Here is a 19,519-nt window from a genome sequence, read left to right as displayed (position 1 = left end):
GCGTCTGCTGCCTGCAGGTATAACAGCCGCTGGAGAAAAGAGTCAAAAATGTAAATCCTTGTTTTAATCAGAAATAAAATGGGTTCAGTGACCATAAAGGTGGTGAAATGGGATTTTAATAACCACAGAAAATGGTTAAAAGTTGCAAAAACAGACAGTATAGGTGGTAAAAATGGTTCAAAGTGTTAATATTGGAATGTTTAGTTTAATCTGGAAAATAATGGACAGATTTAAATGAGCTTTTATGTGAAGTAACTCTAAAAAATCTTGACAATATCAGCTCATTCACACAGGATTATCACTGAATATGTAAATACATTTACATTATTATAACATAAACAGTATTTACTCACTTTATTAAAGATGATCACTGAATTAGTCTTTAAAGTGTACAATATTAACAGATACTCAATTTGGTCCCAAAAATTGCTCACTGAGGACACTTGTTGGTCAATGTTTACGGCTGTTTTATTGTTATTAATAATTATTAAGAATATTAGACCTACTTTAGGTGTTTCTGACACTCCTTTGTACACTACCTATTGCAGATTCTGCTCAGCTTTCAACATTAAGCTGTTCTACAAAGCTGCATTTAAGCTTTATTTTGTATTTTTATTTTTTTAATTGATCAAGTTACATTTCATTCTTAAAATATCTGAAGTCTATATGTTCACTTTTTAAATTCGTATTTTGTGAAAGTGTACAAACATGACAACAGCATAATGTGTACATAGTCTATTATTAAGCTGCATTATATTACAGTTTGATATAATTCAATAAATATTACTGTTTTTTTTTAAGTCTTAACTGAAATATGTTCTGCCCATTTTTTATTTTGCATGTTCTACAATTAAATGACATTCATTTTTTTTATCCTCAGAAAATCAATTTTAATTACGTTCTCAATGGCTAAAGTTCAATTACAATTAATCACAATTACTGAGCCTGAAATAAATAACCTAATAAAAGTTAACCTTCTGAAGTGTTAAGTTATTTTGTAAACATTGGAAACTTTGAATCTGACAGATTACCAATATCCTGTGGGGTTCCTCAGGGATCTGTTCTTGGACCTCTTCTGTTTAGCCTTTATATGCTTCCTTTAGGACACATTTTACACAACTGTAAGGTTGATTATCAGAGCTACGCAGATGACACACAACTATATCTATCACTGAACCCAGATGACTATGGTCCCATTGAGGTGTTGTGTGACTGCTTAGAAAGAGTCAGATAGTGGAGCCCAGAGCTCTGAGATCTATGGACACAGGTCAGATAGTGGAGACCAGAGCTAACAGATCGATGGACACAGGTCAGATAGTGGAGCCCAGAGCTCTGAGATCTATGGACACAGGTCAGATAGTGGAGCCCAGAGCTCTGAGATCTATGGACACAGGTCAGATAGTGGAGCCCAGAGCTCTGAGATCTATGGACACAGGTCAGATAGTGGAGACCAGAGCTAACAGATCGATGGACACAGGTCAGATAGTGGAGACCAGAGCTAACAGATCGATGGACACAGGTCAGATAGTGGAGCCCAGAGCTCACAGTAAACATGGTGATGCTGTGTTTAGTTGTTATGCTGCAAAGAAGTGGAACAAACTTTGATTTCAAAAAATTCACATGTGATGAAGTCAGCATCACATGTGAACATTTTTAAATCAAAGTTAAAGGAACTTTTTTTCTCTACTGCGTTTGATTGAGAGAGATTTTTGGTCATGTTGATGATGTCATGTGTTTGTTGATGACTTTAATGTTCTTATTGATTTTAAGCTGTTTTCTGTTGTACTTTTTGATCATGTAAAGCACATTGAGTTGCCTTGTGTATGAAATGCGCTACACAAATAAATTTGACTTGCCTTGCCTTCCTCTTGTGTTAGCTTTCAGTTAGCATCTCTAATGTTAACGGGTCCTAAATCATCTGTAATACACTTAAAACTAGGGATGTAACGATTAATCGTAAGGCAGTTAAAAATTCATAGGTATCACGATTCACATCGATACTGTGAAAATTGAATCGCAGTACTTTTAACCAGCAGAGGGCGCTATCTGGAAGTGTAGAGGGCGGGTAGTATCTGCTACTACTTTCTTTCCGGCCGCCTTCTACTTTTAAACATGTTCATAGATGATTCCTTACAGAAAGAATATATGTAAAAGTCACATTTTTCTAGTATCTCTGTCTGCTAGCATAGCATCTCTTCTTCACTGCGAGAATATCTGCATGCCAACCGACCACTGGGTTACCAGCGCCCTCTGCTGGTCCAAAAAAATATCTGACCTAAATACAGTACAATGACTGTTTTTTTTTTTAAAGTCCAATTGTTAAGGCACAAAATACATTTTCAGTCGCAATTTTAAAAAGAAAAAGAACTATTCTGCAGTTTTGCATTGTTTACGAACCAGAATTTAAATTAATAGGCTTCTTCTTCATTTGTATTATTCCTTTATTTATTACATTCAAGATTTATTTTTAGTTAAATTGCATTGTTTTGGATAGTTTATCAAGGGATTCTTTTGACAATGAAAAATAAAATGAAAACATTATAGTTTTTTCCCCCCCAAAAATATAGGAATATTTTTCAGTCATCATTTTTCTACAATCCCATTTTGTAAAATAAATCGTGAATCGAATCGTATCGGGAGTTGAGTGAATTGTTACATCCCTACTTAAAACAAATATCTGTCATCTAATTTATTTCCTATCTATTGATTACCTTGTTAGACTTCCTAATCAATGAATATATATATATAAAATATAATATTTTTGGTGTGGACATCTGAGACTATACCACTAGATTAAAAAATAAATAAATTAAAATGTAAAATGTGGGAAAGGTTGATATGAAACATATTTCAATAATTAACTACATATGTGTAGAGCTGTAACATAGTTCCACAGTTTTACATTAAAATATAATTGACAATTTTTATAGAATTTTCATGGCAATTACAATTACAAAGTCAATTATCCAAAAATTACAATTTAATTACGATTACAACAGCAAGAGATTATTAAAATTACAATTACGCTATAATTGTTATTACCAATTACAATTATAATTGACCCCAACCCTGGTTTCGACTGTCTACTGTCAGTTTTCCTCAGAGGCGTCTGGTGATAGCTTTGATGTGTTCCTACGAGAAGACCACCTGGGACTCTCTTCTCCAGAGACCATCGGGTGACAGGGGGCATGGCCACCCTGATAGAACTGCTAAGTTGGCCACGCCCAGAAAAATCTCACAAGGACACATCAAAGCAATCGGCAGATGCCTCTGAGGAAGACATGTCAGGAGATCAAAGTGCATTTACTGAAAAAAAGTTGTCTGAATAAATTGTGTTTACCAGCCTTGGGACAATGAATGAAAGTTAGCAATTGTGCTAACTTTAGCATATTTATGTTGACACTGTTTGCTGACACACTGATTAATATGTAATGTTCTAATTCAAATAAATCAATAAATGATTGTTCATGAGAAACAAAGGAGGAATTTTGTTTTTTGTTCTTTTTTAAAGAGAAACAGTTTTATTTGATCACCTGCTCTCACCACAGCACGACGAGTCCCTCTCTGTGTGAGAAACAGGAAGTGGACACTACAGGGACAGGAAGTGGAGGCTCATGAGGTATTCTGGCTTTGGTGATCACACCAAACATTTGGTAGCACTCAGGACAACACTACGTTAAAGCTAACTGTTTTTGGCTTTTTCACTTTTTTGGTTAAAAATGTGTTAGCATAATAATACATAAAGGGCTAAGCAGTTAGCAGCAACTAATGCTAACGGTTCAATCACACATACAGTGAAGAACAAGCACGTGTTTGAGTGTGATGCTAACGCTGCTGTTAAGACATGAAGAGGAAGAGGAGGAGGAAGAGGCCACAGGCAGCATCTTCAGAGGTAAACTGTTCTCTCTCTGTGTGAGTGTGTGTGTGTGTGTGTGTGTCACAAAGCATGAGTGATGACTGATTGTTACAAGCAGAAACAGTAAAATGATCAGTTCTGATTAGTTTCTAATACATGAAGAGAAAAGCACATGGAGACGCTCTGAGGTGGATCAGTTCCCTGGTCCTGGGTCAGTCCACTGGTCCAGGGTCAGTTCTCTGGTCCCGGGTCAGTTCCCTGGTCCAAGATCAGTCCACTGGTCAAGGGTCAGTTGACCGGTCCCGGGTCAGTCAGTGGCATGGTGTGCAGCACTTCGTCCAGGAGCTGCAGAGCCCGGTGCAGGTGGACCTCCACCCAGCAAGGCGTGTGTTTGATGCTCTGGCGGGGGTAGTCCGGCCCCCAGCCCTTCACAAAGCTAAGGCGGAGGATGCAGAGGCGCCGCAGGTCGTCCACACCAATGCCCGCCGCGGCAGACAGACCTGTCAGTGAGCACAACCTCAGTCAGTCAGTGGAGGTCAGTCAGTCAGTGGAGGTAAGCTACAACACTCACTGATGGCGGGGGCGATGCCCCCCACGCTGCCAGGGCCGGGGATGTTTCCCGCTACGGCGGCTGCTTGTGCAGCTGCAGCCGCCTGTGCAGTTGCTGCTTGCTGCTGCATCTGTCTGTGGCACTGACGAAGGTCAAACACCTGGACACACACACGCGTTAGAAAACACCTGGACACACACACGTGCGTTAGAAAACACCTGGACACAGACAGACACCAGTGACCAATCAGTTTGTTTAAATTCTGCTGTGATTTACTTCAGAAGGTTTTTATTTCTGTTGTTTTTTGGTGATTTTGAGTTTTGGAAATTTTTAAAAAAGAACTTTTGGAAAAGAACGTGTGTGTGCATGTACCTTGATGTAGGCTCCAGGGTAGATCTTGTGTACGGCGTCTCCAGGTGCTCGGCCAGCCTCCCTGTCCAGGTAGTAGCTCTGTACGAACACGGCGTGGTCGCTTAGACACCGCATCCACACGTCACCTTCACCACGACACTCCAACTGTACACCTTTACCTATGTGTAACCTGGAACACAGTCACACACCTTTACCTATGTGCAGTGCTGAATTTAGGTTGTATCCTGCCGGAGCAAGATCCGGCACCTCCCAGATTTTGACCGGCACTTATTGGATTGGATCCCAAACCTCTTTTTTAATTTTTATTTTCTAGCATCTCATTTGTCCCATTTCATCCCTGCTGACCGCCAGTGGCGGTGCTTTAAGTACTGAATATTTCTATCTCTGCGTCCACTGCAGAGGAGGCTGAACAGTTTCCACTTAGATGCCAAGTGGTGCAGGAAGCTCAAGGTGTCACAGCAGTGTCTCTGCGCCCTGGTTCCATGGGACAGGGTTTACATGCTCAGAGGCGTCCCTATAGGCTCTGTTCCATCTTGAAAGAAGATCATTACCACAGACGCATGTCCCTCACGATAGGGTACAGTGTGGCAAAGCAGGACAGCCCATGGGCGGTGGCCTGTGGAAGACCAAGATGCACACCTGGCTCTCAGGCACTTCTTGCCACACCTGAGGGACAAGCATGTCCTTGTGCAGTTCAACAACATGTCAACAATGTATCACATAAACCATCAGGGCGGTAAGTCTGCACGGCTGCTGGAAGTGGCAAGAGAGTTCCTCACATGAGCAGCCCCTTGCTTGATCAGCCTATGAGCAATGCATATACCAGAAGAGAAGAACCACCTGGTGGACCTCTTCACTTCAGAGGGGTCAACCCACTGCCCTCTGTGGTTCTCCTTGGCCGCGACAACCAGTCCTCTCGGTCAGGACACATTGGCTCATCCTTGGCTAGATGGCCTCTTGTATGCCTTCACTCCGTTTCCTCTGATTCAGCTGGTACTCCACAGGGTCCTTCAGGAGGGCCACAGGATCCTGCTTATAGCTCCCTTCTGGACAGGAAGGAGCTGGTTCCCGCTGCAGCACAGCCTCTGCCTCGCGGCGCACCGTGGCGCCTTCCTGACAGGAGGGATCTCCTGTCCCAACTGGCAGGGCGGATCTGCCACCCCAATCTGCAATGCCTTCAACTGTGCGTTTGGCCACTAGGGAACCCGAGACTCTCCTAAGTGTCTGTGCCAACCCAGTTAGATATACGATAATGAATGCAAGAGAGCCATCTACTCTTCCCCCAGTACGAGAACAGATGGAAACTGTTTTCTGACTGGTATACAAGGCAGGATGAGGACCTTGTGCCAACTATTCTGGATTCCTCCAGTCCCTTCTGGACAAGTGGCTTTCTCATTCAACGCTAAGAGTCTATGTCGCAGCAATATGTTGTTGACATATGATGGTGGACAATGGTACACAGAAAAAGGACACAGGCCTGTGTCCCTTTTCTTGAAAGGGGCTTGGAGGTTGCATCCTCTGAGAGCCACAAGGTCCCCAGCACAAGATATTCCTCCGGTGCTGGAGGCACTACACCTTCCACCATTTGAGCCCTTGGCACAAGCAGCGCTAAGGTGGGTTAAGACTCCATTCCTTTTAGCCATTTCCTCTGCAAAGCATGTCAGTGAGCTGCACACCATTTCAATCAGTGACACATGTCTGAGGTGGAATTCAGATGGCTCAGGAGTCACTCTGTGGCCAAATGCAGCTTTTCTCCCTAAGGTGCTGTCCCATATTCACCTCAACCAGCCCATTTGGCTGGTATGGTTCAACCCTTCTCTGGGGCATAAAGTGGCTCTTTGAATCTTATGCAATGGCTCCCCATAGCTTTAAAAAAACTATTTAAATAAATAGTTATTTTTTTTACAGAGGCTATTAATGACAAATATAATCAAGATATAACAATTTATGATGTTGTACAATGACTCAGCACATTCCTACTTCACCTCCTACAACATCTACAGACCATCAACTTTCCTCCACCTGTGACTAACCTTAAGTTTTAAATCCCTGGTAAGAAACTAAACCAACAAAAACACTATTTCTGGAAGAAAATACAGATTTTAATTGTGTGGGAACAGATTCATTTAACCACCAATGTACAGGTTAAATATGTATGTTTTATGTGTGGCAAGAAATGAGTAATTAGCATGTGTTGATCACATGATCATGTGTTATTATATTCATGTTACTTTTTATAGACTTTCATATACATTAACTAAAAAAATCTTCTTTATAAACATTGTGTTCATGTAAACTGAGATGTGTAAGAATTTGAAGATGAAGATAATGTTTTATTTATTGATGTTAATTTATTTTATTTGAAACTGTTTTTAAGTTTCCATTTACATGATCAATAAAAATCAAACATTATTCTATATAATTATAACTGTATATAATGTAATCCACTGTATTGTCTTCATAGAGAAGGTCTTTATGGCTCCAGGAGGACTTTAATCCAGGTGAGATGAGGTTAAATGGTTCCTTGTAGAGTAAAGGTTACAGACCCCTGACCAGGGGAAGAGGGTTAGGAGACCCCACTATCAGAGCTGGACCCTCTGAATTTAATTCATGGGGTGAAACAATACAGATGATAAGTTGGTTATGCTACTGTTAACTTCATTCAAGTACAGCCACTTAAGTCAACTATTCATCAGCACGCATGGCTTGAAAAAAATAAGGGTGCGACCAACTGAGAAAGTTAGTGTAAAGCCCTGTCATAGAACCATAGTTACTGTACATTCCTAACTTTGCTAACGTTGACATTTTGAAGTACCATAATTTCCGGACTACTAATGCTACTTTTTTCTCATGCTTTTAACCCTGCGGCTTGACCAATGACACGGCTAAATTGTGTATTTTACCTGGTTTTATAAACTTTAGAGAAATGTTGTGTGAGAGAGAGAGAGAGAGAGAGAGAGAGAGAGAGAGAGAGAGAGAGAGAGAGAGAGAGAGAGAGAGAGAGAGAGAGAGAGAGAGAGAGAGAGAGAGAGAGAGACTACATACAGGATGTTCTGATCCGTCTACAGTAAAAGTCAGACAGTTTGTAATAATAACATAACATCATGAAGTTACCAAATCACCACGTTGGATTTGTTCAGAAGTGATCACGTCCGTATTCTGACTCAAAGTCCGACTCGCTGTGATCGCTCCGTGGTAGTTCACCGTAAGAAGAGCGTATGAAGTGGTGTATCAGTGGTTACAGTAAAAAGTCACCATAAAGAACTGTAAATGTACTGATATGTAGACGTGGAGCAGTGAAGAGGAGACTTCATGTAGTAAAGGAAACTTATCAGTTGAATTTCACTGAAACCTAACTTGAGTAGAGCAGCCCGCCTACCTGCCCATTCTGATTGGCCGAGTTGTCTGAAGGGCATCATCATAAGCCAATAGAGTGCGGCCTAGTTAGGCTGCGGCATTTGTGTGGATTTGTTTTAGAAAATTGCTTAATTATTGTAATGCAGCCAATAAAACAGTGCGATTCATAGCCCGGAAACTACGGGATTTTACTGTATTTGGACAGTGTCTTTTATTGAGTTGAAATTTCATTGTAAACACGAAACTGAATGTAAAAACAGCACGAGTGAGGAAGAGAGGGGAAAGTCAAGCCACGCCCACACTACGTCTAAAGTGTGATTTTCCGCAAAAATTGTGTCTTGTCATCTTAGAAGACGTTAGAAAATGGCTGAAAAAGGACAGTTGGACTTAAAGAGCTTTTTGAAGCTAATGAGTGAAGCTAAGCCTGAGGTAAAGGTTGTTTCTGTGGAAATCGCAGAGCAGCAGCAGTTAGCGTAGCTAGTAGCAGCAGTTAGTGTAGCTAGCAGCAGCAGTTAGCGTAGCTAGCAGCAGCACCTGTAGCACTGATGCTAATACAGGAGAACCTGCCTCCAACAGACAGGACACAGGAGGAGAACTATCCAGGACATGAGGAGGACTCAAGGACAGAGAGAAGAGAAGGAGACCATAGTTAAAGTTCTGATATAGACATTAAGACAGAGGCTCAGTTCAAAGCTAAGATGATCTGCTGCTCTAGGTTTATAAAAGACAAGGCAGGCCTCGGATGAAAATATGTAAAGTTGTGAGGATACAAAGTTCTCTTTCTTTCTCTTTTGGACAAATAACAGGTAAACACACGTTATATTTTAATTTTCTGCTGTGCTGGTGATCCATTAGAGGAGTCTTATGGGTGTAATGTATGGATACATTAGCAGTAATTTTACGCTGTCCTTGGTGCTGAAACATGGCAGATTTGACAGCTGTCACTCAGAGAGAGAGAAACAAATGCTCCGTCACGCACGCACGCACACACACCTGGCCCTCTCGCTGGCGTCAGTACGATGAACGTTGCTCAGCTGACCCAGACAGAACCGATCTCCTCCTGACGGGTCCACGTATCCGTCCACTGTCACCACGGGACAACTGGACGGGACCTTAAACATCTCACCAACCTGTACGTCCATCTCAAAGTAGGACACGGAGCACCAGAACTCTGGTCCTGGAAACACAGAACACACGTATGAGCGCCCAGCATCAGAGATATAACTGAGTTTAAATAATGGAACAATCACTGACACACACACACACACACACGCACACGCACACACAAGCACAAAAACCAGGTGAACATCTAAACACACAGTAAACAGAGGAAGAGGAGCAGCATCCCACAGAATGAATCAGACTTCCTGTTTGTAATCACAGTCTAACCTGGATGATTGGACACAGACGGAGGAAAAGGGGCGGAGCCGTGCTGTTGAGACCCTGAAAAGCAGAGGCAGGCCAATCAGCATCAAGCAGGAGAACACACAGGATTGGACGTTTTAAAGATCAGTGCAACAGAAAAGGACAATGTTATTATGATTATTATTATTATCATCATCATAATGAAAGTATTTGTGAGAAAATGTGAGAATTTCCCAAAGGAAGAAAACTATTTGTAATCATGAATGAGAACTAACTCTGTAAAGTTTGAATCTACAAATATGAATTATTAGTTTCAGTATTTTAATGCTAAATAAAGGGTTAGTGTTGAAGAAATCATAAAGATATAATAGTTTCTGCTCAGATTCAATCAAGCTGATTTATAGACAGTGAACAGAACGCTGTTGAGCGTAGTAATTAGTGGTAAAGTCTTTTCCTTTTTTAATCGTTACAGTCGTAATAATTGCTGCACACTAAAGGGACTCCCAGGCGTTTAAACTCTTCATCTGAATAACCCACAAACACAAACATCAGGTCATACACCGTTTATTTAATACAGGCCATCTACTCGGAATTCTCCATCTTTACCTGAGGACCCCTGTAGCCACTTAGCTGCCCCTGATGCTGCCTGTGTGCACCGTCCAATATATACAGTGCTTCAACCAGACGTAGCGTTTAGCAACACATGAAGCTGCTCATCATGTTTATAACTCACAACAGATCATTCTACATGTGAACGCACAGATGTGAACACAGTCTGGTTGAAACGCGTTCATCTTAAAGAGACATCAGCTTCATTCTGGTCGGACAGTTTTGGGGCGTGTCTTCTTTGTTCGGCCCCATTAAAGCTCTACTGTGTGCAATTACGTCCTCCGTGTGTGTGTGTGCCAATATTACATCAGGTCCCACATATTACCTCATTTAAATTTGAAAAGTGCGTCTTGGAATCAGTCTTCTGAATAAAAGTTATTTCTTGTCTCTACAGTGTGTGAGTATTTATTATTGGAGGATCTATATATATATAAATACACACACAGTAAATATATGTACCAAGCATGAGTAACTAACTACATTCATCATCACCTTCACCTATTCAACTAATAACTTTTAGCTTTAAAGTAAGGCTGGAACAAGAATGAACAAAACAACAAAAACAAACTTTAGCTTTACTTCAGTTAATTTGACCCTCTGACAGTCACACATTTCTAAATAGGGATGTAACGATTAATCATAAGGCAGTTAAAAATCGATTCATAGGTATCACGGTTGATATCGATTTGCTGAAAATTGAATCAGAGTACTTTTTTTAAACAGCAGAGGGCGCTATATATTTATCCTTCTCTTGTCCAAATGCTGAGGTGGCGGGCGGAATCTGCTACTACTTTCTTTCTGGCCACCTTCTACTCTTAAACATGATTCATTACCCCTTTAGCACCAAAAGAATATCTGTAATATTACGTGAATATCTGTAAAAGTCACGTTTTTCTATTAGCTCTGTCTGCTAGCGTAGCATCTCTTCTTCACTGCACAGAATATCTGCATGGCAACCGACCACTGGGTTACCAGCGCCCTCTGCTGGTCCAAACAAATATCTGACGTAAATACAGGGAAACTACTTTTTTTTTTTTTTTTAAAGTCCAATTGTTAAGGCACAAATTACATTTTCAGTTGCACTTTGAAAAAGAAAAATAACTATTATGCAGTTTTGCATTGTTTACTATAGAACCAGAGTTTAAATTAATAGGCTTCTTCTTCATTTGTATTATTCCTTTATTTATTTCATTCAAGATTTATTTTTAGTTAAACTGCATTGTTTTGAATAATTTATCAAGAGATTCCTTTGACAATGAAAAATAAAAGGAAAATAATACAGTATTTTCTAAAAAAAACAAAGGAATATTTTTCAATCACCATTTGTCTACAGTCCCATTTTGTAAAATAAATCGCGAGAGAATCTTATCGTGAACCCAGCATCGTGAATCGTATCGGGAGTTGAGTGAATCATTACATCCCTATTTCTAAATGTTCTGCAGTGGTGGCGTCCCTCGCCATGTGATCCCCCATACTGTGAAAAGTTCCTGGTGAGAACCCTGTGACTTCATCAGATTTATATCAAACAATGTGTGGATTTAATGACAAATGTGAAGATTGACATTTATAATCATTTTAAACATTGTTTTATTTACCAATTATGAAACACAGAACTTTAAAGTTTAGTTGTTTTTTTCCTGATGATTGACTGGCTTCTTTTAATGATGTCTGTGTGTGTGTGGGTGTGCCATACCTGTCAAGTATCCCACTTTGGCCGAGAAACTCCCGTATTTTACCCCTCTTTCCCGCCATCTTCCCGTATTAGTATTTTCCAGTAAATATCCCATTATTTAATGTAATAATAATTAAAAGATGCCTTATTAAACTGAACGCCGTCACTAGCATCGCAAGAACTAACACCTGAAATGGCCTGAGTGACAGTTCTCGCAAGATTAGATTAGATTAGATTAGATTAGATTAGTGCTGACAGTGGCAACAAACCCAGAAACAACTCAGAACAGAGATGATGAATGAAGACGTTCTGGTGATAAAAACAAAGAACTGGTGTAAATATGTTATAAAATATAACAGAGTTTATCTTCATAAAGACCATCAGGATGTGACACAGTTACACGTTCTGTTAGATTAATAACTGATATTATAACGTCTACCACAGCAGAAGGAACCACGTAAGTCACCATGAAAAATCATCCAATCACAAGCTCCACAAATATACACTGTTTATAAAGTGTTAAATAATGTAAAGTCTGTAATAAATGTGTCTAATAAGTCATTAGTGAATACCAGAGAACCACATGAGTGAGTATGAGAAATTATAATAAAAGGAATTAAGGCTGGGAGATATATCGAGATTCAAGATGTATCGAGTTTTCGGTTTTGGTGATATAGAAAACTATAATATCACATATATCGATATATATATATTGTATTATGTATCAAATACTAGTTTAATGAGTCGCTGCTTTTACTTCTCAGAACAACATGTAAAGCTCAGTTAGATGATTAATAAGTGTCACATATTGATCAGCTGTTTGTTAATAAATGTCTCTGTGTAACATTTTACATCAGCAAATTTAACCCAGAATAGTTTTTCTGATCAGACTTTATTTAATAAAATTATCTAGATTTATATCATATTTCACCATTTAGAGAAAATATATTGATATGAGTTTTGGTTCATATCACCAGCCCTAGTAGGAATGTTCACAGCATTTTAATGTTAATAAAGGTCGACCTACCAGATTATAATCACATTATTATATTTAATAAGTGGTTGATAAGTGGATATTTTAGATTTATGTGAAGTACCTCCAGCTTCAAAAGCTCCAGCATCATCTCAGTCCCTAAATGTTAAATGGACATGATTTATATAGATCTTTATCACCACTGAAACAGTCTCAAAGTGCTTTACATATCAGCTCATTCACCCAATCACTCTCACATTCACACACCAGTGGGACAGGACTGACATGCAAGGCACTAGTCGACCACTGGGAGCAACTTAGGGTTCAGTGTCTTGCCCAAGGACACTTCAACACATAGTCAGGTACTGGGATCGAACCCCCAACCTCTCGATCAGAAGACGACCCTCTACCACCTGAGCCACGGTCGCCTAAGAAACCTGCCATCACAGGACTCAATGACTATCGACCCATTGCTCTGACGTCCATAGTCATGAAGTAGAAATCCCCCCCACTCCCCCCCCTTACCATTTTAAATAGCAAAGTGGCTACCGTGGACTCCTTCAGGTTCCTGGGATCCACAATCTCACAGGACCTGAAGTGGTCCTCCCACATAGACTCAACCAGGAAAAAGGCACAGCAGAGGATGTAGTTCCTGCGTCAGCTGAGGAAGTTCAACCTGCCCCAGGAGCTGCTGATCATGTTCTACACCTCCATCATTTAGTCTGTTCTGTGCACCTCCATCACTGTCCTGGTTTGGATCTACAACCAAACTAGACAGACACAGACTACAAAGGATAGTCAGGACTGTAGAAAAGATCATTGGTGTTGATCTGCCCTCCATCCAAGACTTATACCTGTCCAGGGTCAGAAAACGGGCAGGTAGCATCACTGCAGACCCCTCCCACCCTGCACACAATCTGTTTAAACTCCTCCCCTCCGGCAGATGCTACAGATCACTGTACGCCAAAACAACCCGCCATAAAACCCGCCATTTCTTCCCCCAGGCTGTCACTGTGATCAACACTAAACAGTCATAGAGAGTCAGTCCTGTTTCTGTTACTGTGAAATAACCTGGAACTAAACATAACAACCCTGGAACAACCTGTCACTGAGAATGTTCATGTACATAATATTTAATTTAAATGTTCTCCTGCACTACTATCTTATTATTATTATATTTTATTATTATTTTTCTTTTTTATTTCTATACTATTATTATTATTATTATTATTATTATTATTATCTTGTTATTTTATTTAGTTTTGCACATTCTAGTCTAACTACGGTTTATATTTATTATTATTGTTTCTAGTTGATTGTTATTATTTAATGTTTACACTATTAGAGAGAGCACAGTTCACCAAGTCAAATTCCTCGTGTGTATAACAAACATTACTTGGCAATAAAGTTGATTCTGATTATTGTACATCTATATTAAAATATCAAGGATACTGGAGCTCGGTTGGGGGGGTGGGACGGCTGGTAGTGGCGCCAGAAAATTTGAAAACTTGATTTCAAATTTAAAACTTGACAGGTATGTGTGTGCGTGTGTGTGTTTAAATGGTTGGTCTTACATTGGAGGGTTGGATGATGGAGGCCGGCCTGTTGAGGGCCACGCCCATTCTGCTGAGGACCAATGGGAGTGTAGGAAGCAGTGCTGCTGCCGGTCCAAACCGCTAATCACAAACACACAATCACACACACATTAACAATGGTCAGAATGCAGCATAAGTTTTCATTGCACAGTTTTTGTGGAAGAAAATAAGATTATGATTAAATTAAAGCCACATCTGGAGGAGTTTCTATCTTTATGTTGAGTAGAATTTACTAAAGGTGTTTGTCTCAGAGCTGACAGCATTAAACACACATTTAAAGATCATTCATCATCATCATCCTCCTCTCACTAGGTTTGATCAGCTAGATGAGGAGCAAAAGTACCGCCTCCATCTTCTGAGGACACGCCCCTGACCACGCCTACAATCATTTACACAACTCAGCCACTGGGGTGCTGAGCGGGCTGCTGTGCTCACAATAGGAGCCAAAAAGTTTCACTAAGGCTGCAACAACAAGCGTTTGTGTGCGCGCGCACGAGTGTGTGTGGGAACTCGAGTGTTTATGTGTGTGCGCTATGAAGGTAGATACGTTGCAAAATGCATGAGCTTGTAGAATGTGTCTCTGTAGCGGTAGATTCCAGAAGTTGTAACCGGAGAGTAGTGGTTGTAAACAATATTTGAGGCAAGTAATTAAAAAACATACAAATAATAACAAATCCCATCATTTGTGACATTAAATTTATTTCACGTGTGGATTTTTTTTATACACAAGCCCACATCACATTCTGGAAGCTCTAACATTTTGCCACATATCTACCTTCATAGTGCGCACAAGTCTGTGTATGTGTGAGCGCACGAGTGTGTGTGCACGAGTGTTTGTGTGTGTGGGCACGATGGGTTTGTGTGTGCAGGCGCACGAGTGTGTGTGTGCGCAGGAATATTTGCGTGTGCGCGCATGAGTGTTGATGTGCGAACGCACGAGTATTTGTGTGTGTGCATGAGTATTGATGTGTGTGTGCACGAGTGTTTGTGTGTGCGCACAAGTGTTTGTGTGTGCGCACAAGTGTTTGTGTGTGCGCACAAGTGTTTGTGTGCGCACACGAGCGTTTGTGTGTGTCCATTGATGAGTGTGCGTGAGTGCACAAGTGTTTGCGTGTGTGTGTGCATGAGTGTGTGTGGGTGCACGAGTGTGTGTGGGTGCATGAGTGTTTGTGTGTGATACTTTTTTTTATTTCAGTTTCATCAGCTTAAGCAGGTTTTAAACGAGCTTTATATATGAACTTCACTTGTGCACAATGATGTTAATATTTCAAAGATGAAGCCTCAACTTATTGACCTAAAGTGTGAGTGAGGACTCTGGTCTGTAATGGATGGATTCATTGAATTTAAAGTAACTCATCACATCTACTTAAATTTAAAGACGAAGCTTCACTAAAATGATCCTCACCTTTAATCCAGGTCACATTCTTCCCTCAACAACACATTTTACATTAAACATTTTACATTTAACAAAGTTCATGGATAGAAAATATGAAATGACGACTGAAATGAACACAAACAACAAACATGCTCTCACTGAACATGGTTATGACTAATGAAGACTACTTTAGAATGACCTGTCACTACATTCACAATGGAACAAATAATGAGGCTGAAATCAAAAATGCGTTTTGTTTAAAAAAAAAAAAAAAATTTCTAAATGGGAACATAGTTGTGTGATATATCGCTTCAAAGGTAATTCAAAGTAGATTACGATTATGCTTTGCACAATTCAATTAGGGGCCCAGGGGGGTGGGCCCCTGGGCCCATAATTTTTTCGGCAACTTCCATTAAAGTCGTTTTTTCATTTATTTGTGAGTCAAATACTGCAACAGTTGGTGATACCGAATCATTGACATGTACCAATATATGAATGGGGCCCATTACTTCATATGTGCCACGGGGGCCCCATTTTTAAAATGACTACTCCTCCGTTAACGCTTGTTGAATCAGGCTGTAATCTGACATGAACATTCTATGAGCATATGTCTAGAGCCTCCCAGAGACATTTTTTACTCAGTGGAACCGAGTCATTTGACTGAATTCTCAGGAACGTGGTACGTGCCACTCGGTGCGGAGACGTTCCGCGGACCCAGCCGTAGTTCATCAGAACTTGTTTCCTCCGCTAAGGAGCTGATAATGTGTATCTGATAATGTGTATGATTGTTAGCAGATATATGACACGTATGAGTTTATCTGATAGATGATATCTAAAGAAAGGAGTTTGGTTGTGGAGATGATCCTGCAGGTACTGTAGATACAGTATCCATAATGTGTATGTTTGTCTGGTCCGACAGCTCCACCTGCTGGTGACTTTGAGCCTCTACACCCTACACTGGGGGTCACCAATCTTTCTGAAACTGTAGCGACTTCACAGGTACTGAATAATCCAAAGTGCTACCAGTTAGAAAAGCACTTCTTTAATACTAAAACTTCACGGTTTCACTTTAATTAGAGGATAAAATAATAAGGAAAGCTAGCGGCAACTTAAACATGTAAGAAATGTTTAGCTTTCAACATCATTTTATCATAAATTTTTCTCCTAATTCATTCAATTGTTTCATTTTCATTAAATTTCATCGAAAAAAATCATCTTCCTATTTTACTAACTAACAACTTTTAACTAAACGTACAACATTTGTAAAATGCAAACATATTTTATGAAAATCCACCTTGTGTTTCATACCTGGAGTCAGGGTTGGGCTCAATTCTAATTGTGTAATTGATAATTAATTACAACTATGACGTAATTATAATTGGTGATGTAATTTTTAAAATCTGTTGATGTCGTAATTGTGATTAAATTGTAATTGAGTTCAGACAATTGACTTTGTAATTTAACGCTAAACTGTGGAACCATGTTACAGTTCTATGTACAGTTGTACACACATGTAGAAGCATAACAAGGTAATCAATAGATAGGAAATACATTAGATGATAGATATTAACTTTTAGTGTATTTTACAGTTGATTTATGACCCAATAACATTAGAGATGCTAACAAAAAGCTAACACAAGAGGAACATTATTTATTTCAGGCTTAGTAATTGTGAAGAATTGTAATTGAACTTTAGTAATTGCCAATGTAATTGTAAAAAAAAAGAATTGTAATTAAATTGTAATTGGGGAAAATGCTAGTAACTGTAATCGTAATTTATTTTTAACTGAACATGAGTAATTGAAAAAGTAATTGTAAAAATGTAACTGACCCCAACCCTGCCTGCACGGGCACCATGTTGGTGACCCCTGGTCTAAACATTTCAACCATGACTCACCAAAGTAAGCCATCATTCAGGAGTAATTAAGAATGGTTGGAAGGAGAATGTAACTGTAACGTGAGTGCTGAATGACTGACTGTGGAACGCTGGCTGGGTCGGTGCTGTCTTGGTGCTGCTGTATCCGTTCTGTCGGAGCGCCTCAACTGGCTGCTGCTGGGGGGGCTGGGGCTGCTGTGGGGGCTGCTGGGCGGGGGTGGGAGATGGCGCTGGGAGGACGTGAGCCTGTGGAGACGGAGTCTGGAGATGAGCGTCACCGTGAGCCCCCTGTAGGGGCAGCATGGAGCCAGAACCTGGCACTAAAACACAAGAAAAAGAAGCAGCAGCATCAGAAACCAGTAAGAGGGGCGTGGGAACATGTGAGAGTTAGACAGAAACCTTTGGGTGACACGGGCATGGAGGGGTATCGAGCTGCAGGGGGGGTCCCGTGGGGCTCAGAGGGCAGGGGGGGGCCGTAGTGGTCAGGGTGGGGCAGCTTCAGGCTGCTCTGGTGCTCAGGCAGAGGAAGATCCATCTGGATACAGTCACGGATATATTCCTCCTTTATCAGGCTGCCTGAGGACAGGGCTGGGGGGGAGGAGCCTATTAGTGCTGACAGCTGATTGGCTTGTTTCAGTTTATTTGTTTGTTTCAATCTAACAAAAAATATTCAAACATAAATCACAATTTAAAAATATATAACAAGACTGAAACACGCAGAAGCAAAAATGCTGATAATCTCAACATAAATAACAATAATAATAATAATTCCCTTTTCCAGTAATACATACAAAATAAATGCAAGCATTCAACAAGTACATTTGAGTTGCCTTTTTTCAAATGCAAAAAATATATACAGTATATATATATATATATACTGTATACACACACACATGTACTTTCTTTTATATACATTTTACAAAGAACACAAACATAATTCTACTGCTTCACATAACTCTAAAATACATTGTGACATTTTCTTTTTTAAATTAATTAGTGTGTCACTCATTTTTATTTCTTTATCAACATTATTCCACAAATTAACCCCTACAGACATCTTTGTTTAACTTCTAATCCTGCTTTTAGTAAAATAAACAGAAATTGATCTCTGAGGCTGTATTTTCTGGTCTGTAGTGAGAAGTATTTATTTTAGCTTTGTACGTTATCTGTGTGTGTGTGTGTGTGGGGGGGGGGGGGGTAAAGGTCTTACCAGTGTTCTGAAGGCTTAGGCCCACTGTGGGAGAAGAAGATGAGATGGAAAGTTAAATGATAAAGTCATTAGAGAGAACAGAGGTGGTGGACAGCAGTGACCTCTGACCTCTGTGGACACATCAATATTCTGAGGATGAGGAAGGAACAGAGGAAGAAAGAGTGCACGCTAACACTCCTGCTAGCATGGACGTGCTAACAGATCTTTCTACTGTCTAATGTGGGCTTACTTGCTTTATTCTATACATTATTCAACTATAGATATATAGTTTTATTTGTGTGTTATGTGTGTGTTGTTGTGTGCGTACCGATGCCTGGGGACACCACCCTTTCATAATGGTAGGGGTTGACACACACGTTGTCGTACTTCAGATCAAAGGCATACTGGCAGAACTTGACGTGCTTGAGTTCGTTCTTGTGGAGGTCGGGCCATCGCCACAGACGAGCGTAGATGACGTGAGGGAACCCCTTCCTGCCAGCGACCTGAGGACACAGGAAGTGACACGCAGAAACCATGTGACCACAACCTTATTTGGAGAAACAACAAGTGAATCCTCAGCTGGTTCCATTCATTCAAACACTAACATCATACAAACACAAAGTGGAACCATTATTATACTTTATGTGACTGCTGAAAATATTAAATAGAAATATATAAATGCATGATACCTGTCATGTGAGGATCAGAGTCTTTTAATGTAGCTCTATTA

General features: G+C 40.2%; 1 protein-coding gene across 1 annotated transcript in view; it reads right to left on the bottom strand.

The window, feature by feature from the left end:
- Positions 1 to 3,486: 3,486 nt before the first annotated feature.
- Positions 3,487 to 19,519, bottom strand: part of smad10a (SMAD family member 10a) — a 74,269-nt gene continuing 58,236 nt past the window's right edge. The window contains exons 7-16 of the mRNA XM_028460890.1: positions 19,118 to 19,292; positions 18,811 to 18,834; positions 18,000 to 18,188; positions 17,702 to 17,920; positions 14,329 to 14,430; positions 9,525 to 9,578; positions 9,129 to 9,312; positions 4,779 to 4,947; positions 4,428 to 4,566; positions 3,487 to 4,356 (exon numbers count right to left, since the gene is read on the bottom strand). Of these exons, the coding sequence (XP_028316691.1) occupies positions 4,145 to 4,356; positions 4,428 to 4,566; positions 4,779 to 4,947; positions 9,129 to 9,312; positions 9,525 to 9,578; positions 14,329 to 14,430; positions 17,702 to 17,920; positions 18,000 to 18,188; positions 18,811 to 18,834; positions 19,118 to 19,292 (1,467 nt within the window). The 3' untranslated portion in view covers positions 3,487 to 4,144. The remainder of the gene's footprint in view (positions 4,357 to 4,427; positions 4,567 to 4,778; positions 4,948 to 9,128; positions 9,313 to 9,524; positions 9,579 to 14,328; positions 14,431 to 17,701; positions 17,921 to 17,999; positions 18,189 to 18,810; positions 18,835 to 19,117; positions 19,293 to 19,519) is intronic.

This window comes from Gouania willdenowi, chromosome 11, assembly GCF_900634775.1.
Source record: "Gouania willdenowi chromosome 11, fGouWil2.1, whole genome shotgun sequence".
In the NCBI taxonomy this organism is placed as follows: Eukaryota; Metazoa; Chordata; class Actinopteri; order Blenniiformes; family Gobiesocidae; genus Gouania; species Gouania willdenowi.
This window is presented reverse-complemented; position numbering and strand designations above follow the sequence as displayed.